Genomic DNA, 21,237 nt, shown 5'->3' with positions numbered 1-21,237 from the left:
CAGCACAATAACTAGAGAAAGAGACTCAGTAGCAACTACCATCACGACACCCAGCCGCAGAAACATTCTCCTGAAAACAAGTTATGACTAAAAGGGCAGCCATTTATGATCCGAAACTCAAACCAAGATGATTTCACCTTCGCTGAAACTGAAAATGATTTTCCCAAATAACCTGTGTGTTGTAATTATCCACTGTATTTAGCTCAGAGTTGCATAATATTGAATGTTGTTTGGGAACAAAGGGGGGTCTCAGAGTTCAGGAAAGTAGGTAGTTGGGAACCAAAGAGAACCAGCCATAAGTGAAATTAAGTGTTCCAGTGTATTATAGTCCTTCTTGTCGTGTGTTTCACTTCTTTTAAGTTAATAAATATCCTTTATTAATTGATCACACAATGACTGGACTGTTTTCCTGGTTCGCATATCTTTTCTCACGGTATATCAAATTGAAAATACACACCACTAAGAGCCAGTGTTCCAAGTTATCCTTTTGGGTTTTGGGATACCCTCACATTTAACATCAGCATGGTTCTTAACAACAGTCATACCGACGTTTCGTCAAATTTCCCAATAAATACTGGATAGATCCAGTCATTTAGACTTAACAATCTCTAACACAAATAGACATGAATAAAACATGTTTAATGGAGAAACTAATTACTTGTCCATAGTGTATCTAGTTCAGATGAAATACAGTCTCAAAACCTCAAGGAAATACTTGAGAAAATAAAAGAAACTCTGGCAAATATTTTAGGAGCTCCATATTCATTGAAGTTATATTAGGTCTGGAGGACAGTTAATATCCTGATAGTTATTAAGGGGAGGTCATGTCTCACTAACTTGATAGAGTTTTTCGAGGCGGTCACTAAGATGATTGATGCAGGTAGGGCAGTAGATGTTGTCTATATGGAATTCAGTAAGGCCTTTGACAAGGTCCCTCATGGTAGACTAGTACAAAAGGTGAAGTCACACGGGATCAGGGGTGAGCTGGCAAGGTGGATACAGAACTGGCTAGGTCATAGAAGGCAGAGAATAGCAATGGAAGGATGCTTTTCTAATTGGAGGGCTGTGACCAGTGGTGTTCCACAGGGATCAGTGCTGGGACCTTTGCTCTTTGTAGTATATATAAATGATTTGGAGGAAAATGTAACTGGTCTGATTAGTAAGTTTGCAGACGACACAAAGGTTGGTGGAATTACGGATAGCGATGAGGACTGTCAGAGGATACAGCAGGATTTAGATTGTTTGGAGACTTGGGCAGAGAGATGGCAGATGGAGTTTAATCCGGACAAATGTGAGGTAATGCATTTTGGAAGGTCTAATGCAGGTAGGGAATATACAGTGAATGGTAGAACCCTCAAGAGTATTGAAAGTCAAAGAGATCTAGGAGTACAGGTCCACAGGTCATTGAAAGGGGCAACACAGGTGGAGTAGGTAGTCAAGAAGGCATACGGCATGCTTGCCTTCATTGGCCGGGGCATTGAGTATAAGAATTGACAAGTCATGTTGCAGCTGTATAGAACCTTAGTTAGGCCACACTTGGAGTATAGTGTTCAATTCTGGTCGCCACACTACCAGAAGGATGTGGAGGCTTTAGAGAGGGTGCAGAAGAGATTTACCAGAATGTTGCCTGGTATGGAGGGCATTAGCTATGAGGAGCATTTGAATAAACTCGGTTTGTTCTCACTGGAACGAAGGAGGTTGAGGGGAGACCTGATAGAGGTCTACAAAATTATGAGGGGCATAGACAGAATGGATAGTCAGAGGCTTTTCCCAGGGTAGAGGGGTCAATTACTAGGGGGCATAGGTTTAAGGTGAGAGGGGCAAGGTTTACAGTAGATGTACGAGGCAAGTTTTTTACGCAGAGGGTAGTGGGTGCCTGGAACTCGCTACCGGAGGAGGTGGTGGAAGCAGGGACGATGGTGACATTTAAGGGGCATCTTGACAAATACATGACTAGGATGGGAATAGAGGGATACGGACCCAGGAAGTGTAGAAGATTGTAGTTTAGTCGGGCAGCATGGTCGGCACGGGCTTGGAGGGCCTGTTCCTGTGCTGTACATTTCTTTGTTCTTTGTTTGTTTGTTATCCTGATAGTCAACAAAGAATTAAGGAGGTGAATCTGCAAATTACAGATCACCTGGACGAATATCTTCAGGAGGAAAACGTGTGAGATTATTTTATGGGAAACACTAGAAATTCTCATCTAAAGAGTATAGGAGACATGGAGGTAGTTGATTTAGAAGCAATGGGTTATACCTTACTGACCAGCTGGAATGCTACTGAAGAAGAAACTCAACTTATAGTTGAGGGACATAGGTCAAAATATTATATCTTGGATTTTCAGAGATATTTAATGATAAGGAGTAAAAGTATTAAATACTTTTACGTATTAAATAAGGAAAAATTCATTTGGAGTCAATGGCTAGTACTAATTTGCAGCTCACTTAATCATAATGGCTTAGAGGAGAATATATTTTGTAACATTTTAACATAATTTTGTTTTTCACAACATTATAACATTTTCTTTATTATTTACTACGCCCAAGTAATAAAATATGAAGACAAGGGGCAAAATGGTCTGAATGAATTATGCAAATGGACACATGCTTAGCAGAATATGATAAGCTTTGGAGACATTGAATTACAGAACAACTCTAAATAAATAGTGTGCACTGAGTAAACTACCAGTAAATGTCTGGCAGTCTTGGAGTAAGAACGGTACGAAAGGTAAATTTCTTGGAAGTCATCAGATTTCTCATTCACAGTTAGTGAAATATAAATTACATTGCAACTCACCCAAGTTATAGAGTGCCTCAGTAAAAGAGGAATCATTTCGTAAGGCTTCCTTATAAAACTCGGCTGCTTTCTCATAGTCGCCACGTGCAAAGACACAGTTTCCTTTATTTGTCAATGCTGCTGGATTATATCGATCAGCACTCATTGCAAGATCTGCGTAACGGTCTGCAAGTCCAAAATCATTTTCCTGTACAAATCCAATGAAAATTAATTCCGCTTTGCATGGCTAGTTTGTTTGTATTTTTTTCTCCTCCTTCAATTACAGGAGATTCACCACAGTCTTCTTTCAAAATTTAAAAAAAAAATTTAAAGTACCCAATTATTTTTTTCCCAGTTAAGGGGCAATTTAGTGTGGCCAATCCCCCTAACCTGCACATCTTTGGGTTGTAGGGGTGAAACCTCGTAAACACGGGGAGAATGTGCAAACTCCACACGGACAGTGACACAGGGTCAGGAGTCCTCAGCGTCGTAGTCCCAGTGCTAACCACTGCGCCACCGTGCTGTCCTTGTCTTCTTTCAAACATAAGGGATATGTAAAAAAGTAACATTTTGCACTACCAATACAATAGAAAAGCAAATGCAGATGGAAGACTTTGGAATTACAGATCATGCCAATTCATACTTTTATTTATTAGATTTCCCAAAAAGTTCCTAAATTTAAATAAAGTCTTTCCAACTATTTAAACTCAGTGTTCGCAATGAACTAATCAAAATGATGGAAAGGGTAGTTGACAGTGCTATCAAGCTCAGTTATAATCAGTTTGTGTTTTGCCAGGTTCATTGAGCTCCTGACCTCATTACATCCTTGGTCTCATCATGGAACTCCAGAAATTAGAGTGACTGCCCTTGGCACCAAGGCAGCTTTTGACCTAGTGTGGCATCATGGAGCCATAGCGAAACTGGAGTCGATGAGAATCAGAGGGAAAACTCCCCACTGGTTGGAGCCATACTTGGCATAAAGGAAGGTGGTTGCGGTTGTTGGAGGTCAATCGTCTCAGCTCCAGGACATAACTGCAGGAGTTCCTCAGTGAAGTGTCCTAGGCCCAACCATCTACAGCTGTTTCATCAATGACTTTCCTAACATCATAAGGTCAGAAGTGTTCATGGATGATTTCACAATGTTCAGCACCATTTGCAATTCCACTGAAGAAGCCCATGTACAAATGCAGCTATCCAGGCTTGGGCTGATGGGTGGCAAATAATATTCATGCCACACTAATGCCAGGCAATGACCATCTCCAGAATCCACCCATCTCCCCTTGATATTCAATGGCATTACCATTGTTAAATCCCCCACTATCAACATCCTGGGGTCTACCATTAACCAGAAACGAAACTGGACCAGTCATATAAATACTGTGGCTAGAAGAGCAGGTCAGAGGCTGGGAATTCTGCAGACAGCCCTCCTGACTCATAGTATCATAGAATTTACAGTGCAGAAGGAGGCCATTCAGCCCATCAAGTCTGCACCGGCTCTTGGCAAGAGCACGCTACATAAGCCCACACCTCCATCCTAACCCCGTAACCCAGTAACCCCCCCAACCTTTTTGGACACTAAGGGCAATTTAGCATGGTCAATCCACCTACTCTGCACACCTTTGGACGGTGGGAGGAAACCGGAGGAAACCCACGCATACACAGGGAGAACGTGCAGACTCCGCACAGACAGTGACCCAAGGCGGTAATCAAACCTGAGACCCTGGAGCTGTGGAGCAACTGCGCTGTCCACTGTGCCCCCCCCCCCCCCTCCCCAATAGCCTGTCCACCAACTATAAGGCACAAGTCACAAACGTGATGCAATACTCTCCACTTGCCTGGATGAGTACAGCTCCAACAATACTCAAGAAGCTTAACATTATCCAGGACAAAGCAGCCCCCTTAATTGGCACCCCAACCACCACCTTCAAGGTCCACTTCTTCCACCACTGATGCATAGCGGTAGCAGTGTGTACCATCTACAAGATGTAGTGCAACAACTCACAGCTCATTCCAATCCTGTACCACCTAGAAGGACAAGGGTAACAGAGGCGTGGGAACATCACCACCTTGATGTTTCCCTCCAAGAAACACACTTGAAACTACATTGATGTTCCTTCATTGTCTCTGGGTCAAAATCCTAGAATTCCCTTCCTAACAAGATTGTACTACACCACATCAACTGCAGCAGTTCAAGAAGGCAGCTCACCACCACCTCCCCAAAGTACATGGGCAATGAAAATGCTGGCCTGGCCAGTGACGTCCACGTCCTGTGACAGAATTTAAAAAAAAAACTCTTGGTTAGACTTAATAGGAAAGACCAATATCTCTTGGGCTGAATTCTCCCTTTGGGAGACAAAGTGTTCCCGCCGGAACTGAATAGCGTGCGATTCGCGTTTCCATTGGTGGCTCTATTTATTGCACGATTCAGGATATGCAAATGGGCCAGCATTCTGCTGCTGCAAATTGGAAGTAATTTCTACCCAGCGGGTGGTGTAACTGCTGGGGACAGAATTAGCGCTAAAGCGGCCGACAGGCTGGAGCTGCTTTTAAGCGCTCCACTCACCACACACTCACTCCACCCATGAAGATGGCCAGAGAAGACCAGCCCCTTACGCCACAATTTCGGAAATCTGAAGTAGTTCCGACTCTATGCCGCTGGAGGAGGGGAAGGATACTTTCTTCCCCATGGTAGGCCACTGACTCAAGACTGCCCTACTGAACAGTGCCGAGGAGGAGGTAGCAGAGGCAGCAAGTGCTGCCAGCTTCACCAGGAGGATACTGCTCATGATCCTGTGGAGTGGGGGGTCTCTGGTGATGCCTCTGCCCTGACTGGGATAGTGTGCCAAAGTGCAGGTGACCGTTGGTTGGGTTGAGTTCTGCTAATCCCCTGCTTCCTCTGCATGGGTTCTGTGCTTCTGAGGAATGCACTGAGGAGTGCCAACACCTGGTGGGCCAGTGATTGAGCATGGCCACGCCCATTCCCATGATGATACCACTGGCGTATGAGAGTTTCCAGAAGGACGGCCTGGGTGGGCTCCCACATCATCAGAGGCTCTCTGAACATTTACAGGACACTGTGAGCAGTCAGCAGTGTGAGCAGCCTGAGAGGGCTGGAGCATCATGGAGGGACGGAGCACTGGGATTGTGGCGCTGAGGACCCGGGTTCGAATCCCGGCCCTGGGTCACTGTCCGTGTGGAGTTTGCACATTCTCCCCATGTCTGCATGGGTTTCACCCCCACAACCCAAAGATGTAAAATTTAGGTGGATTGGCCACACTAAATTGCCCCTTTATTGGAAAAAAAGTAAAATAATTGGGTACTCTAAATTTATTTTTCAAAAAAAATGTCTACCCCATTAATGAGATTTAAATCCATGCAAACGATGGTTTTGCTTGGACCCGCTGGCACGGGCGTAAATTTCGTTAACGCCACCAGCGGTGGACTAGAATATGGCGTTAGAATCGTTGCCAGGCGCAAATTTCAATTTTTCATTTGTGTGCTAATCTCCGCCTGATCGCAATTCTCGCTGTCCGTGGCGGGAAGCGGAAAATTCAGCCCCTTACTGTGAGTGTATTTCCTACACTTGTTGATTATTGAGAAGCATCATTGGCAACTATAGAGACTTTCAACACACATTATTCCATGCATTTTGTGCAATGATGATGGGGAAGGCATTACTGAAAACATGAACATGGGTAAACATAAATTAAAAGATTGTGGACTCATACCACTTTTCCATTTGGAAAATGGGTTTCACTTGTTAAGGCTACAATAAGGGTCGATTTTGCAGGCAGGAGAGGGTGCATTACCATGTATGGAGGTTGCCAGCTCAATGGAGTCAACCACGGCACAGTGGTTAGAAGTGCTGCCTTACAGCGCCAGAGACACCGGTTTGATTCTGGCCTCGGGTGCCTGTATGTGTGGAGTTTGCACATTCATTCCATGTCTGCGTGGATTTCCTTCGGGTGCTCCGGTTTCCTCCCACAGTCCAAAGGTGTGGTTAGGTGGATTGGCCATGTTAAATTAGCCCTAGGTGGGAATACTGGGATATAGTGGGGGATTGGGCCTAGGTAGGGTGCTCTTTCAGAGGGCTAGTGCAGACCCGATGGGCCAAATTGCCTCCTTCTGCACTGTAGGGATTCTAATAAGAGGCTGCCTCCTGGAATTTCACTCGAGTGCAGGCTCAGGAGCCCATTTAGTCCCAAAGCATCGGAAAAATTTCTGCCCATTAACTCCATTCTCTGTCCACAGTTCCTGCCAGGTGTTCTGGTTAGTTCTAGCACTTTCTGTTTTTATTTCAGGTTTCCAGCATCTGCAGTATTTGCTTCTGTATTATTGAATCTGGGATCTTTACGTCTATGTGGAATAATGCAATGCCAGGTGGCACATTTAATCCCAAGTAAACTGGGAGAATATAATAATTAAAATTAAACAACACTGACTGATCCACTGTTAATTTATTTGCTTGGTTAATTCACAGGGAGAAAGAACTATGATATACCCGGCTGATAAACGTTGAATTCCAAATGTGGAATTGTAAGAATTATGCACAAATGCTTCAATGTATGAGCCGTGGAAAAAACATTTCAAGTCTTGCATGTTTGTGAGTTGTGTGTCTGCAAATAAGAAATGTCATAATTATGACCTATTCCAATATTCTACAACACCTACCAAAAAGTAAAGGAAAGAGAGATTTGTTGCAGCTGCGCTCTTAACCCTGCTATCCTTCTTCTCAAACATCTTCAGCGTCTCCACAGCCTACAGGTCAAAAGTGGCAACGTATTAATTTACTTATCTTTCAAAAGAACAATAAGAAATGAGAAGCCTGGTCTGATAACTAAAAATATTAATTTCATTTCTGAACAAAGAGCAAAGCAGAATTGTACTCAGGACTGTACTCATTGGAGTTTAGAAGGATGCGGGGGGATCTTATTGAAACATATAAAATTATGAAGGGAATAGATAGGATAGATGCGGGCGGGTTGTTTCCACTGGTCGTGGAAAGCAGAACTAGGGGGCATAGCCTCAAAATAAGGGGAAGTAGATTTACGACCGAGTTTAGGAGGAACTTCTTCACCCAAAGGGTTATGAATCTCTGGAATTCCTTGCCCAGTGAAGCAGTTGAGGCTCCTTCTTTAAACGTTTTAAAGAAAAAGATAGATACCTTTCTAAAGAATAAAGGGATTCGGGGATATGGTGTACGGGCTGGAGAGTGGAGCTGAGTCCACAAAGATCAGCCATGATCTCACTGAATGGCGGAGCAGGCTCGAGGGGCCAGATGGCCTACTCCTGTTCCTAGTTCTTATGTTCTGTCTATATGAAATAACAATCTTGGTGTTAAAGAGGTATAAATTGAATTCCTTTAGAATGGGGATGAAAGCACACACGTGCCAGATTACATACATTTAAAACTATATTATCAATATTATGATCTATAACAGCACACATAGAACAGTTTACAGATCTTGAAAGAATATTTTCAGCCCATGGATAACACAGTTTCACTCTGATACTTATAGTTGTATTCCACATTCCTCTTGCTTCCCCAACCAATCTATATTAATTGGTCGTCTCCAACTACTTTTTGAATGTAATCTACCTACTAAAATGGAATACCAAAATGGGAAAGGAAGAAAGTCATTACCTAAATCAACTGGCTCTTACTGGGTTTTACTCTGGAAGACAAGCAAACAAAAGCTCAATGCATTTGTCTGAAATGCCAGTCGTTGCTATTTTATCTCAAACACCAATTAATCTAAAATGACTTGGTGATACTGCTAAAATATCAGAGGCAATTGTTAAGTGTCAATACAGTTATATATCTCACTGACCCATTATTTTTGTGAACCAAAATAGAATTGGATTTCTTTGAAGCCTAGTACTAAAACAAAACTAATGTTAAGAGGCATTCGGATTTGGATTTGTTTATTGTCACGTATACCAAGGTACAGTGAAAAGTATTTTTCTGCGAGCAGCTCAACAGATCATTAAGTACATGAAAAGAAAAGGAAATAAAAGAAAATACATAATAGAGCAACACAAGGTACACAATGTAACTAGATAACACCAGCATCAGGTTAAACATACAGGGGTGTAGTGTTAATCAGGTGAGTCCATAAGTGGGTCGTTTAGGAGTCTGGTAACAGTGGGGAAGAAGCTGTTTTTGAGTCTGTTCGTGCGTGTTCTCAGACTTTTGTATCTCCTGCCCAATGGGAGAAGTTGGAAGAGTGAGTAGGCCGGGTGGGAGAGGTCTTTGATTATGCTGCCCACTTTCCCCAGGCAACGAGAAGTGTAGATGGAGTCAATGGATGGAAGGTGGGTTCGTGTGGTGGACTAGGCTGTTTTCACAACTCTCTGAAGTTTCTTGCGGTTTAGGGCCGAGCAGTTGCCATACCAGGCTGTGATGCAGCCAGATAGGATGCTTTCTATAGTGCATCTCTAAAGTTGGCAGGAGTTAATGTGGACATACCGAATTTCCTTAGTTTCCTGAGGAAGTATAGGCACTGTTGTGCCTTCTTGGTGGTAGCGTTGACATTGTTGCACCAGGACAGATTTTTTGGAGATGTATACCCGTAGGAATTTGAAACTGCTAACCATCTCCACCTCAGCTTTGTTGATGCTGACAGGGGTGTGTACAGTACTTTGCTTTCTGAAGTCAATGACCAGCTCTTTAGTTTTGCTGGCATTGAGGGATAGATTGTTGTCGCTGCACCACTCCACTAGGTTCTCAATTTTCCTCCTGTATTCGGACTCATCGTTATTCGAGATCCGGCCCACTATGGTCGTATCGTAAGCAAACTTGTAGATGGAGTTGGAACCAAATTTTGCCACGCAGTCGTGTGTATACAGGGAGTATAGTAGGGGGCTAAGTACGCAGCCTTGCGGGGCCCCGGTATTAAGGACAATTGTGGAGGAGGTGTTGTTGTTTATTCTTACTGATTCTGGTCTGTGGGTTAAAATGTCTGTGTCATGGACTAAAATTAAAATTTATTCACATCTAACAGTGGTCTGTAGTAGATTATAACTTTTAGAACAGATGTTGGAAACTGAAATGGGTGAACATTGTTAGCTGGAATTCAAGCAGCATCTCTGGACTTCTGAAAACCTGATTTAAGATATACTACATGACCATAACAAACATATGGCAATGGGAAAAAAGGTTAGACTAAAACTAAATTTCTTCTGATTTGATAAATAAAAATAGAACTTGAGATCCAAAAACAGGAATATAAAGCTTTAAATTATTTCTTGGACTAGAAAAAAATATGATTATAGATATGAAATGAAAATCGCTTTTTGTCACAAGTAGGCTTCGAATGAAGTTACTGTGAAAAGCCCCTAGTCGCCACATTCCGGCACCTGTTTGGGGAGGCTGGTACGGGAATTGAACCGTGCTGCTGGCCTGCCTTGGTCTGCTTTCAAAGCCAGCGATTTAGCCCTGTGCTAAACCAGCCCCTATGTAGCATGTAGCATGTTATGGTGTTTATCTGCATGGAAGCATAGATTACTAGGATATAAGTTCCCACATTGGATAACCTGGTAGCTTATAAATGATTCCAGTTATGGTCCGCATCATAAAAGATATATAAATTGTAGTTCATAGGTCTGCTTGCATTTTATTAACCACCAAATAACTTAAACCTCACAGTCTGAAGTTAGAGATAGGAGGCAGTCATGAAGAGCAGTGGGCATGCAGCAAGAACAATAATTGGAAGCATGGTATGCCTGTGTGTGCAGTCGACGTCCGGGTGTGGCGGTGCGTGTAGGGGGCGCCCCGGTAAGTGACGATGCACAGGACCTTCAGATGGGGTGGGTTTGGCTCAATGGTCCTTTGAACAATATTTTTATTAAAGATTTTTCATTTTTACCAATATAACCATATAAAAACAGATGTTACAAGTTACACTATAAAAGAAACACAATCAACAGTATAGATCACTACCAAAACACATTCTCAGAACACTAACTCCCCAACAGCTGACGGTAACTAACTCTTTAAAAAACTAAATGAATGGCTGCCATCTCAGATAGAACCATTCAACCAACCCCCTGACAGTGTATTTGACCTTCTCCAATTGCAAGAATTCCAAGAGGTCACCCAATCGAGCCGAGGCACTGGGCGGAATATGAGACCTCCACCCAAGCAGAACTCGCCTCTGGGCTATTATCAAGGCGGGGGGGAGAACACTGCCTTCATCCCTATTCTGCAGCACTGGCGAGTCCCTGAAAATGGCCTCCAAAGGACAAGGCTCCAGTTCGACGTTCCAAATTACTGACAAGGTGTTAAAGGAGGAGACCCAAAAGCTTACCAACTTGGGCAACGATCAGAACCCTCTACTACCGATGAACTATGGTAGCCATGTGTACCATCGACAAGATGCACTGCAGTAACTCACCAAGGTTCCTTAGGTAGCACCTTCCAAACCCACGACCGCTACCATCTAGAAGGACAAGAGCAACAGATTCTTGGGAACCCCATCACCTGGAGGATCCTTTCACCCCCCCCCCCACCCATCCGTCCCTCCCCAAGTCACTTCCCACCCTGACTTGAAAATATATCACTGTTCGTTCACTGTCGCTGGGGGAAAATCCTGGAACTCTCTCCCTAACAGCACCGTGTGAGTATCTACACCTCAGGGACTTCAGCGGTTCAAGAAGGCAGCTCATCATCATTTTCTGAAGGGCAACTAGGGATGGACAATGAACGCTGGCCTAACCAGCAATGCTCACATACGTAAATGAATTGAAAAAAAGATTACGTAGTTCTTGTTTCGTTAACTGAAAAACACAAGTGTAACTAAATTCTTGTACGGTAATTTTCTAGTAGTTTATTTTTTCTATTTGTATTGTGTTATTGTGTGTGGAGATTAAATAAATAATAAAGAATAAATTAAGGTCCATCTTTTGGGAGAGGTTACAAATATTCAACAGAAATAACAATGCTGTCATCTTGTGTTACCTGGTTAAAATCTCTTTGTCGCAGGTAAGTAATGGCTTTGTTAATTTCCAGGTCATTAGCCAGTTCAACATATTGGGAAGCTTTCACCATTTCCACACACCTGTAGCAATTAACAATTTCAAAGATGAATAATTCCTTAAAAGCCAGATTTCTTTCACGTTACATTTCAAGTTACAAAGTTATTTTGGGGAAGAGGTGAACTAGGATGGCATATACAAATCAAGTTAAAGATATCAGTGATAAAGCATGCTAAAACATGAAATATGTTTCCATTTTTTGAATTCTACATCAACAACTAAAAGAAATAGGAGCAGGAGTAGGTTATGCAGCCCCTTGATCTTGTTGCACCAGCCAATAAGATCATGGTTGATCTGACATGGCCGTAACTCTGCTTTCCTGCCCCCCCTCCCCACTACATATACAAACCTCGCTGACCTGCCAGCCATCATGTTGCTGAGGCTCACAAGCCTGATGAAGACGGGAAACAGTCACGAGCATCCTGCCGGGGGCATCAGGGCGAGTATAGCCCCGGTGGGAAAGGGACATGCCCGGCAGTGACCTGATTAGCAAGTTTGCGGATGATACTAAGATTGCAGGAGTTGCGGATAATGATGAAGATTGTCAGAGAATATAACAGGATATGGATAGGCTGCAAAATTGGGTGGAGAAACGGCAGATGGAATTTAACCTGGACAAATACGAGGTGATGCATTTTGGTAGATCCAATTCAGGTGGGAGCTATAAAATAAATGGCAGAACCATCACGAGCATAAAGACACAGAGAGGTCTGGTTGTGCAGGGCACAGATCCTTAAAAGTGGCAGAACGGGACTTCCAGCTGAGTCGCACGTTTCGGCAGCTCCCGGTGGAACGGACTTTTGGGCTCTTAATAAGAGCCCCAACGGCAATTTTAACGGCTAAAGGTACTGTGCGGTGAACCAGAAGGGAATCCCCCCTGGATACGGATGAAAAAAGGAGAGGAAGGTGGCCGGATTGCGGTGGATCCTTTAGAGCAGCGGCAAAGAAGGCAAGCAAAAACCAAGATGGTGTCGGAAGGTGGCAGTTTAATATGGGGCCCTGAACAACACGGGTTTTTGAAACGCTGCGTGGAAGAACTCAAAAAGGAAATGAAGAAGGAGCTGTTGGCCCCGATATTACAGGCAATCGAAGGGCTAAAGGAGGAGCAAAAGACCCAGGAGCGAGAGCTTCGGGTCGTGAAGGCAAAGGCTGCCGAGAATGAGGACGACATACAGGGCCTGGTGGTGAAGACGGAGATGCACGAGGCACACCATAAACGATGTGTGGGAAGGCTGGAGGCGCTGGAGAACAACGCGAGGAGGAACAACCTAAGGATTCTTGGTCTTCCTAAAGGTGCGGAGGGAGCGGACGTCGGGGCATATGTGAGCATGATGCTGCACTCGTTAATGGGAGCGGAGGCCCCGGCGGGTCCGCTGGGGGTGGAGGGAGCATACCGAGGGATGGCGCGAGGACCGAGAGCAGGAGAAATTCCTAGAGCCATAGTGGTGAGATTCCTCAGTTTTAAGGACAAAGAGATGGTCCTTAGATGGGCAAAGAAAACTCGGAGCAGTAAGTGGGAGAACGCGGTGATCCGCGTATACCAAGACTGGAGTGCGGAGGTGGCGAGAAGGAGGGCGAGCTTTAATCGGGCCAAGGCGGTGCTTCACAAAAAGAAGATAAAATTCGGAATGCTGCAACCGACAAGACTGTGGGTCACATATCAAGGGAGGCACCACTACTTTGAGACGGCGGATGAGGCGTGGACTTTTATCGTGGAAGAAAAATTGGAATGAGCGGGTTATTAAAAAAAAGATCGTTTGAAACAAAGTGGTGGGGCGAGTATGGGGGGCGAAGAGGGGGGTAAAAAGGGGGGAAAGAGGAGTTTTATGTTATTAATGCTGCAATGTGGTAACTTTTCTCTCTTCCACAGGAGGTGGTGGGGGGAGGAAAGGAGGTGGAGGAGATGGGGCGTTGGCCATTGGGGGCGGGACCAAGGGGGAAGCGCGGGCTCGGTTCCCGCGCTATGATAATTATGGTGGGAATAGGGAAGCAGGAAGGAGGGGGCGTCGCACGGTGCGAGCCGAGGTCACGGGGGGAAGCCGAGGTCGGCCAGAGTTTGCTGACTTCTGGTAGCAACATGGGGGGTGTAACTACGCTAGTGGGGGATCTAGCGGGGGGGTGGGAGGGGGGAACTATTGGGCTTCTGCTGCTGGGGAGAGGGGGGAGCTGGTATGGGGTGGGATGTGCGGGCGGGCACCGCCTGGGGGGGACACAGCTGCGTGGGAACCGGGTGAGGAGCTGGAAAAAGGGGATGGCTAATCGACAAGGGGGGGGGGTAAAAAGCCCCCCAACCTGGCTGATCACGTGGAACGTGAGAGGGCTGAACGGGCCGATAAAGAGGGCACGGGTACTCGCACACCTTAAGAAACTTAAGGCAGATGTGGTTATGTTACAGGAAACGCAATTGAAACTGATAGACCAGGTGAGACTACGCAAAGGTTGGGTGGGGCAGGTGTTCCATTCGGGGCTAGATGCGAAAAACAGGGGGGTGGCTATATTAGTGGGGAAGCGGGTAATGTTTGAGGCAAAGACTATAGTGGCGGATAGCGGGGGCAGATACGTGATGGTGAGTGGCAAACTACAGGGGGAGACGGTGGTTTTGGTAAACGTATATGCCCCGAACTGGGATGATGCCAATTTTATGAGGCGTATGCTAGGACGCATCCCGGACCTAGAGGTGGGAAAGTTGGTCATGGGGGGAGATTTCAATACGGTGTTGGAACCAGGGCGAATAGACTTTTTTGTTTTGGGAAGGGCGTTGATCCCGAAGGTGAGGGGAACGGAGTATACGGCTATAGCCATTTCGGATCACGCTCCACATTGGGTGGACTTGGAGATAGGGGAGGAAACAGAAGGGCGCCCACCCTGGAGAATGGACATGGGACTAATGGCAGATGAGGAGGTGTGTCTAAGGGTGAGGGGGTGCATTGAAAAGTACTTGGAACTCAATGATAATGGGGAGGTCCAGGTGGGAGTGGTCTGGGAGGCGCTGAAGGTAGTGGTTAGAGGGGAGCTGATATCAATAAGGGCACATAAAGGAAAGCAGGAGAGTAGGGAACGGGAGCGGTTGCTGCAAGAACTTCTGAGGGTGGACAGGCAATATGCGGAGGCACCGGAGGAGGGACTGTACAGGGAAAGGCAAAGGCTACACGTAGAATTTGACTTGCTGACAACGGGTACTGCAGAGGCACAGTGGAGGAAGGCACAGAGTGTACAGTACGAATATGGGGAGAAGGCGAGCAGGTTGCTGGCCCACCAATTGAGGAAAAGGGGAGCAGCGAGGGAAATAGGGGGAGTGAGGGATGAGGAAGGAGAGACGGAGCGGGGAGCGGAGAGAGTGAATGGAGTGTTCAAGGCATTTTATAAAAAATTATACGAAGCTCAACCCCTGGATGGGAGGGAGAGAATGATGGGCTTTCTGGACCGGCTGGAATTTCCCAAGGTGGAGGAGCAGGAAAGGGTGGGACTGGGAGCACAGATTGAAACAGAGGAAGTAGTGAAAGGAATTAAGCGCATGCAGGCGGGGAAGACTCCGGGACCGGATGGATTCCCAGTTGAATTTTACAGGAAATATGTGGACTTGCTCGTCCCGCTACTGATGAGGACCTTTAATGAGGCAAAGGAAAGGGGACAGCTGCCCCCGACTATGTCTGAGGCAACGATATCGCTTCTCCTAAAGAAGGAAATTGCAGCGGGTCCTATAGACCTATTTCCCTCCTAAATGTAGACGCTAAGATTCTGGCCAAGGTAATGGCAATGAGGATAGAGGATTGTGTCCCGAGGGCGGTCCATGAGGACCAAACTGGGTTTGTGAAGGGGAGACAGCTGAATACGAATATACGGAGGCTGCTAGGGGTAATGATGATGCCCCCACCAGAGGGGGAAGCGGAGATAGTGGTGGCGATGGATGCCGAGAAAGCATTTGATAGAGTGGAGTGGGACTATCTGTGGGAGGTGCTGAGGAGATTTGGTTTTGGAGATGAGTATGTTGGATGGGTGCAGCTGTTGTATAGGGCCCCAGTGGCGAGTGTGGTCACGAATGGACGGGGATCTGCATACTTTCGGCTCCATAGAGGGACAAGGCAGGGATGCCCTCTGTCCCCATTATTGTTTGCACTGGCGATTGTGCCCCTGGCAATAGCATTGATGAGTTCAAAGAAGTGGAGGGGAGTACTTAGAGGAGGAGAAGAACACCGGGTATCTCTGTATGCGGATGATTTGTTGTTATATGTAGCAGACCCGGCGGAGGGGATGCCAGAGATAATGCGGACACTTCGGGAGTTTGGAGAATTCTCAGGATACAAACTGAACATGGGGAAAAGTGAGTTGTTTGTGGTGCATCCAGGGGAGCAGAGCAGAGAAATAGAGGACTTTCCGCTGAGGAAGGTAACAAGGGACTTTCGTTACTTGGGGATCCAGATAGCCAAGAATTGGGGTACGTTGCATAGGTTAAATTTAACGCGATTGGTGGAACAAATGGAGGAGGACTTCAAGAGATGGGACATGGTATCCCTGTCACTGGCAGGGAGGGTGCAGGCGGTTAAAATGTTAGTCCTCCCAAGATTCCTCTTTGTGTTTCAGTGCATCCCGGTGGTGATCACGAAGGCTTTTTTCAAAAGGATCGAAAAGAGCATCATGAGTTTTGTGTGGGCCGGGAAGACCCCGAGAGTGAGGAAGGGATTCTTACAGCGTAGTAGGGATAGGGGGGGGGGCTGGCACTACCGAGCCTAAGTGAGTGCTACTGGGCCGCCAATATCTCAATGGTGAGTAAGTGGATGGGAGAAGAGGGGGGAGCGGCGTGGAAGAGTTTGGAGAGGGCGTCCTGTAGGGGGACTAGCCTACAAGCTATGGTGACGGCCCCATTGCCGTTCTCACCAAAGAAATACACCACAAGCCCGGTGGTGGTGGCGACTTTGAAAATTTGGGGACAGTGGAGACGGCATAGGGGAAAGACGGGAGCCTTGGTGGGGTCCCCGATAAGAAATAACCATAGGTTTGCCCCGGGGAGAATGGATGGGGGATTTGGAATATGGCAAAGAGCAGGAGTAATGCAACTGAAAGATCTGTTTGTGGATGGGAAGTTCGCAAGTCTGGGAGCGCTGACCGAGAAATATGGGTTGCCCCAAGGGAATGCATTCTGGTATATGCAACTGAGGGCTTTTGCGAGGCAACAGGTGAGGGAATTCCCGCAGCTCCCGACGCAAGAGGTGCAGGACAGAGTGATCTCAAAGACATGGGTGGGGGACGGTAAGGTGTCAGATATATATAGGGAAATGAGGGACGAGGGGGAGATTATGGTAGATGAGCTGAAAGGGAAATGGGAAGAAGAGCTGGGGGAGGAGATTGAGGAGGGGCTGTGGGCGGATGCCCTAAGTAGGGTAAACTCATCGTCCTCGTGTGCCAGGCTAAGTCTGATTCAATTTAAGGTGTTACACAGGGCGCATATGACTGGAGTACGGCTCAGTAAATTTTTTGGGGTAGAGGATAGGTGTGAGAGATGCTTGAGAAGCCCAGCGAATCACACCCACATGTTCTGGTCATGTCCGGCACTACAGGGGTTTTGGGTGGGGGTGACAAAGGTGCTTTCGAAAGTAGTGGGGGTCCAGGTCGAACCAAGCTGGGGGTTGGCTATATTTGGGGTTGCACAAGAGCCGGGAGTACAGGAGGCGAGAGAGGCCGATGTTTTGGCCTTTGCGTCCCTAGTAGCCCGGCGCAGGATACTGTTGATGTGGAAGGAAGCCAAGCCCCCGGGGGTGGAGACCTGGATAAATGACATGGCAGGGTTTATAAAGCTGGAACGGATTAAGTTCGTCCTAAGGGGATCGGCTCAAGGGTTCACCAGGCGGTGGCAACCGTTCGTCGAATACCTCACAGAAAGATAGAGGGAATGGAAAAGAAGAAGGTAGCAGCAACAGCCCGGGGGGGGGGGGGGGGGGGGGGGGGGGGGAGAGAAGGAGAGGAACCAGAAGGACTCTCAGGGTTGTTAATATATATGTATAATATGTATAGGTCGTTGCTATAAATAATTGTATATTGGACTGTTAAATCATATTTTTGGAGAGTGTTTATCTGAGACAAGGCAGTTGTCATTTAGTCTTAGTTTTTGTTATATATTATTTATTCTTTGTTTATAAAACAGGTCATTGTTATTTATACGGTTATATTATTGTGTAAAGGATACACAATGTACTGTGATGGTTGACCAAAAATTTTCAATAAAATATTTTTTTTAAAAAAAGTGGCAGAACAGGTGGAAATGGTGGTAAAGAACGCATATAGCATGCTGGCCTTCATAGGACGGGGTATCGAGTATAAAAGCTCGAACATTACATTACAGTTATATAGAACGTTGGTTAGGCCACATTTGGAATAGAGTGCTCTTTCGGAAGGTCAGTTCAGACTCGATGAGTCAAGGGCCTCCTTCTGCACTGTAGAGATTCTATGGGTTCCTACCAGTCATATCCAGCTGCAAACGATGCTTCAATTGCAGGTGCTACCAACTTAGCCGCTGTCATAATAAATCTCTCTGCCATTGCTTTCCTGCAGAATTAAACATATATAGAACATAATTGGTTACATTTGTCTTGGTAATAGAATCTTTAACACAGCTATATCATATACCAAAATGGTTGCCTATCAAGTATTTTTCTAAACATTACAAATAATTCCTTGAAAAGCCGATCAGTGAAAAATTATTAAATGGTAAGAAATTTGCATTTGAAAAAGTATTTGAATCAAAAAATTAACTCCATGATTCCTCCACAGGAATATGTTATTAGTAAGTAAGTGCTCGGAAAATCAACATTGATAACTGGATAACTGGCACTGTGATCTGCTTTCTAAGAAATATCAAGCAGCGGATTAGGTTATAGAATACATGGCTTAAAAACATTGAAGTGCCACTCTTGTTGCAGGTTGCCTGAAGTTTAAAAGTTCACATAGATTTTTAAATTATAAATTTAGAGTACCCAAGGGCAGCACGGTGGTGCAGTGGTTAGCACTGCTGCCTCACGGCATCGAGGTCCCAGGTTCGATCCCGGCTCTGGGACACTGTTCGTGTGGAGTTTGCACATTCTCCCAATGTTTGCATGGGTTTCGCCCCCATAACCCAAAGATGTGCAGGGTAGGTGGATTGGCCATGCTAAATTTCCCCTGAAGTGGAAAAAATGAATTGGGTACTCTAAATGTTTTTTTTTTAAATTTAGAGTACCCAATTATTTTTTTCCAATTCAGGGGCAATTTAGCGTGGCCAATCCACCTAACCTGCGCATCTTTGTGTTGTGGGGTGAAACCCATGCAGACACAGGGAGAATGTGCAAACTCCACACAGACAGTGATCCAGGGCCAGTATTGAATACGGGTCCTCAGTGCCATATGCAGCATTGCTAACCACTGCACTACCATGCTGCCACAAAAGTTCACATAGATATCTTGTTGCTCCAGAAGGCAAAAAAAAATGGCATGTTAGTTTCCAATACAGCAGATGTATATTACCGTTCTCGCTCCATTTGTCTGAGTGGGTCATTCTTGATGGCTTCAATCACCAGATTCATATGTGGGTCATCCTAAAAAAATAAAAATTGCAATGAGACAGGTTCACTTTGAAACAAAAAACATTATGTTACATCCATGGCATCACTGGATCTAATTTGGGAAATGGATGTGGCAGTGGGGGGACACTTGGGCAAGATAGATCATCATATCATAAGGTTTAGACTATGGAGAAAAGCAAGGAATGACAAAGTAGAATGTCTAAATTGGAAGAAGGCTGTTGAGAAGGGATCGAGCCAGGGTAAAATGGAACCAAAGTTTGAGAGGAAGAAATTTAAGGGAATAATGCATGATTTTTACGGAAGAAATACTTCAGGATTTGGATTTGTTAATTGTCACGTGTACTGAGGTACAGTGAAAAGTATTGTTCTGCAAGCAGTTCAAGACAGATCATTCCGTACATGAAAAGAAAATACATAATAGGGCAAACATAAAATACAAAATGTAAATACACAGACACAGGCATCGGGTTAAGCATACAGGAGTGTGGTACTACTAGGTAGAGAAGGTGTGTGAAGAGATGAGATCAGTCCATAAGAGGGTCGATTAGGAGTCTGGTAACAGTGTGGAACAAGCAGTTTTTGAATATTTTAGTGGGTGTTCTCAGCCCTTTGTATCTCCTGCCCGATGGAATAAGTTGGAAGAGTGAGTAAGCTGGGTGGGAGGGGTCTTTGATTATGCTGTCCACTTTCCCAAGGCAGCGGGAGGTGTAGACAGAGTCAGTGGATGAGAGGCGAGTTTGTGTGATGGACTGGGTGGTGTTCATGACTCTCTGTAGTTTCTTACAGTCTTGGGCTGGGCAGTTGCCATACCAGGCTGTGAGGCAGCCAGGTAGGATGCTTTCTATGGTGCACCTGTAGAAGTTGGTCAGAGTCAATGTGGACATGCCGAATTTCCTTACTTTCCTGAGGAAGTATAGGCACTGTTGTGCTTTCTTGGTCGTGTCATTGATGTGGGTGGACCAGGACAGATTTTTGTTGATGTGCAAACCTTGGAATTTGAAGCTGTCAACCACCTCCACCTCGGCCCCGCTGATGCAGACAATATTTTGCTCCCTGAAGTCAATGACCAGCTCTTTAGTTTTGCTGACATTCAAGGAGAGATTGTTGGCATTACACCACTCCATTAGGTTCTCTATCTCCGTCCTGTACTCTGACTCATCGTTGTTCGAGATCGGCCTCACTGCAGTCGTGTTGTCAGCAAACTTATACATGGAGTTGGAGCCAAAGTTTGCCATGCAGTCGTGTGTGTATAGGGAGTATAGTAGGGGGCTAAGTACACAGCCTTGAGGGGCCCCGGTATTGAGGACTCTCGTGGAAGAGTTGTTGTTTATCCTTACTGATTGTGGTCTATAGGTACAGTCTAGGTACATTCCAACAAGGGTGATCCAAACATGTGGAACCAAAAACAGAGCTCCTTGGATGATGAGGGGGCTAGAGGTTATAATGAAACAAAGAGACGGTGTATGATGCACGTCAAGTGAATTCTTGGGAATCAGGTCAAATCAGATAGTTTAAGAAGGGAGAAGGGGGAGGAAGGGGAAAATAAGACGAACAAGGAGAAAATAGGAGAATAGAATGGTGGTCACCATAAAAGGGAACACAAAATATTCAATCACCATGTAAATAGTATCAGGGCGGTTAGAGTAGATGCTATATTCTTTAATGCACATGGCAAGGCAAGAATACTTAATGAGTACTTTGTATCTGTGCTTACTAAGGAGGAGGAATCTGACAAAATATTAGAAATGCAGATAGTAGTAGCAATGGATAGGCTGAATTTAAAAAAAATTAAAGTACCCAATTTTTTTTTGCAATTAAGGAGCAATTTAACATGATCGACTCACCTACCCACACAGACACGGGGAGAATGTGC

General features: G+C 45.3%; 1 protein-coding gene across 1 annotated transcript in view; it reads right to left on the bottom strand.

The window, feature by feature from the left end:
* Nucleotides 1-21,237, bottom strand: part of ift88 (intraflagellar transport 88 homolog) — a 188,848-nt gene that overhangs the window by 53,422 nt on the left and 114,189 nt on the right. The window contains exons 13-17 of the mRNA XM_072476831.1: nucleotides 19,306-19,376; nucleotides 18,265-18,351; nucleotides 11,735-11,834; nucleotides 7,447-7,533; nucleotides 2,797-2,983 (exon numbers count right to left, since the gene is read on the bottom strand). Coding sequence (XP_072332932.1) covers nucleotides 2,797-2,983; nucleotides 7,447-7,533; nucleotides 11,735-11,834; nucleotides 18,265-18,351; nucleotides 19,306-19,376 — 532 coding nt within the window. The remainder of the gene's footprint in view (nucleotides 1-2,796; nucleotides 2,984-7,446; nucleotides 7,534-11,734; nucleotides 11,835-18,264; nucleotides 18,352-19,305; nucleotides 19,377-21,237) is intronic.

Source organism: Scyliorhinus torazame, chromosome 15, assembly GCF_047496885.1.
Source record: "Scyliorhinus torazame isolate Kashiwa2021f chromosome 15, sScyTor2.1, whole genome shotgun sequence".
NCBI lineage: Eukaryota > Metazoa > Chordata > Chondrichthyes > Carcharhiniformes > Scyliorhinidae > Scyliorhinus > Scyliorhinus torazame.
The sequence above is the reverse complement of the archived record's forward strand: the minus strand, read 5'-3'. Positions and strand labels throughout refer to the sequence as shown.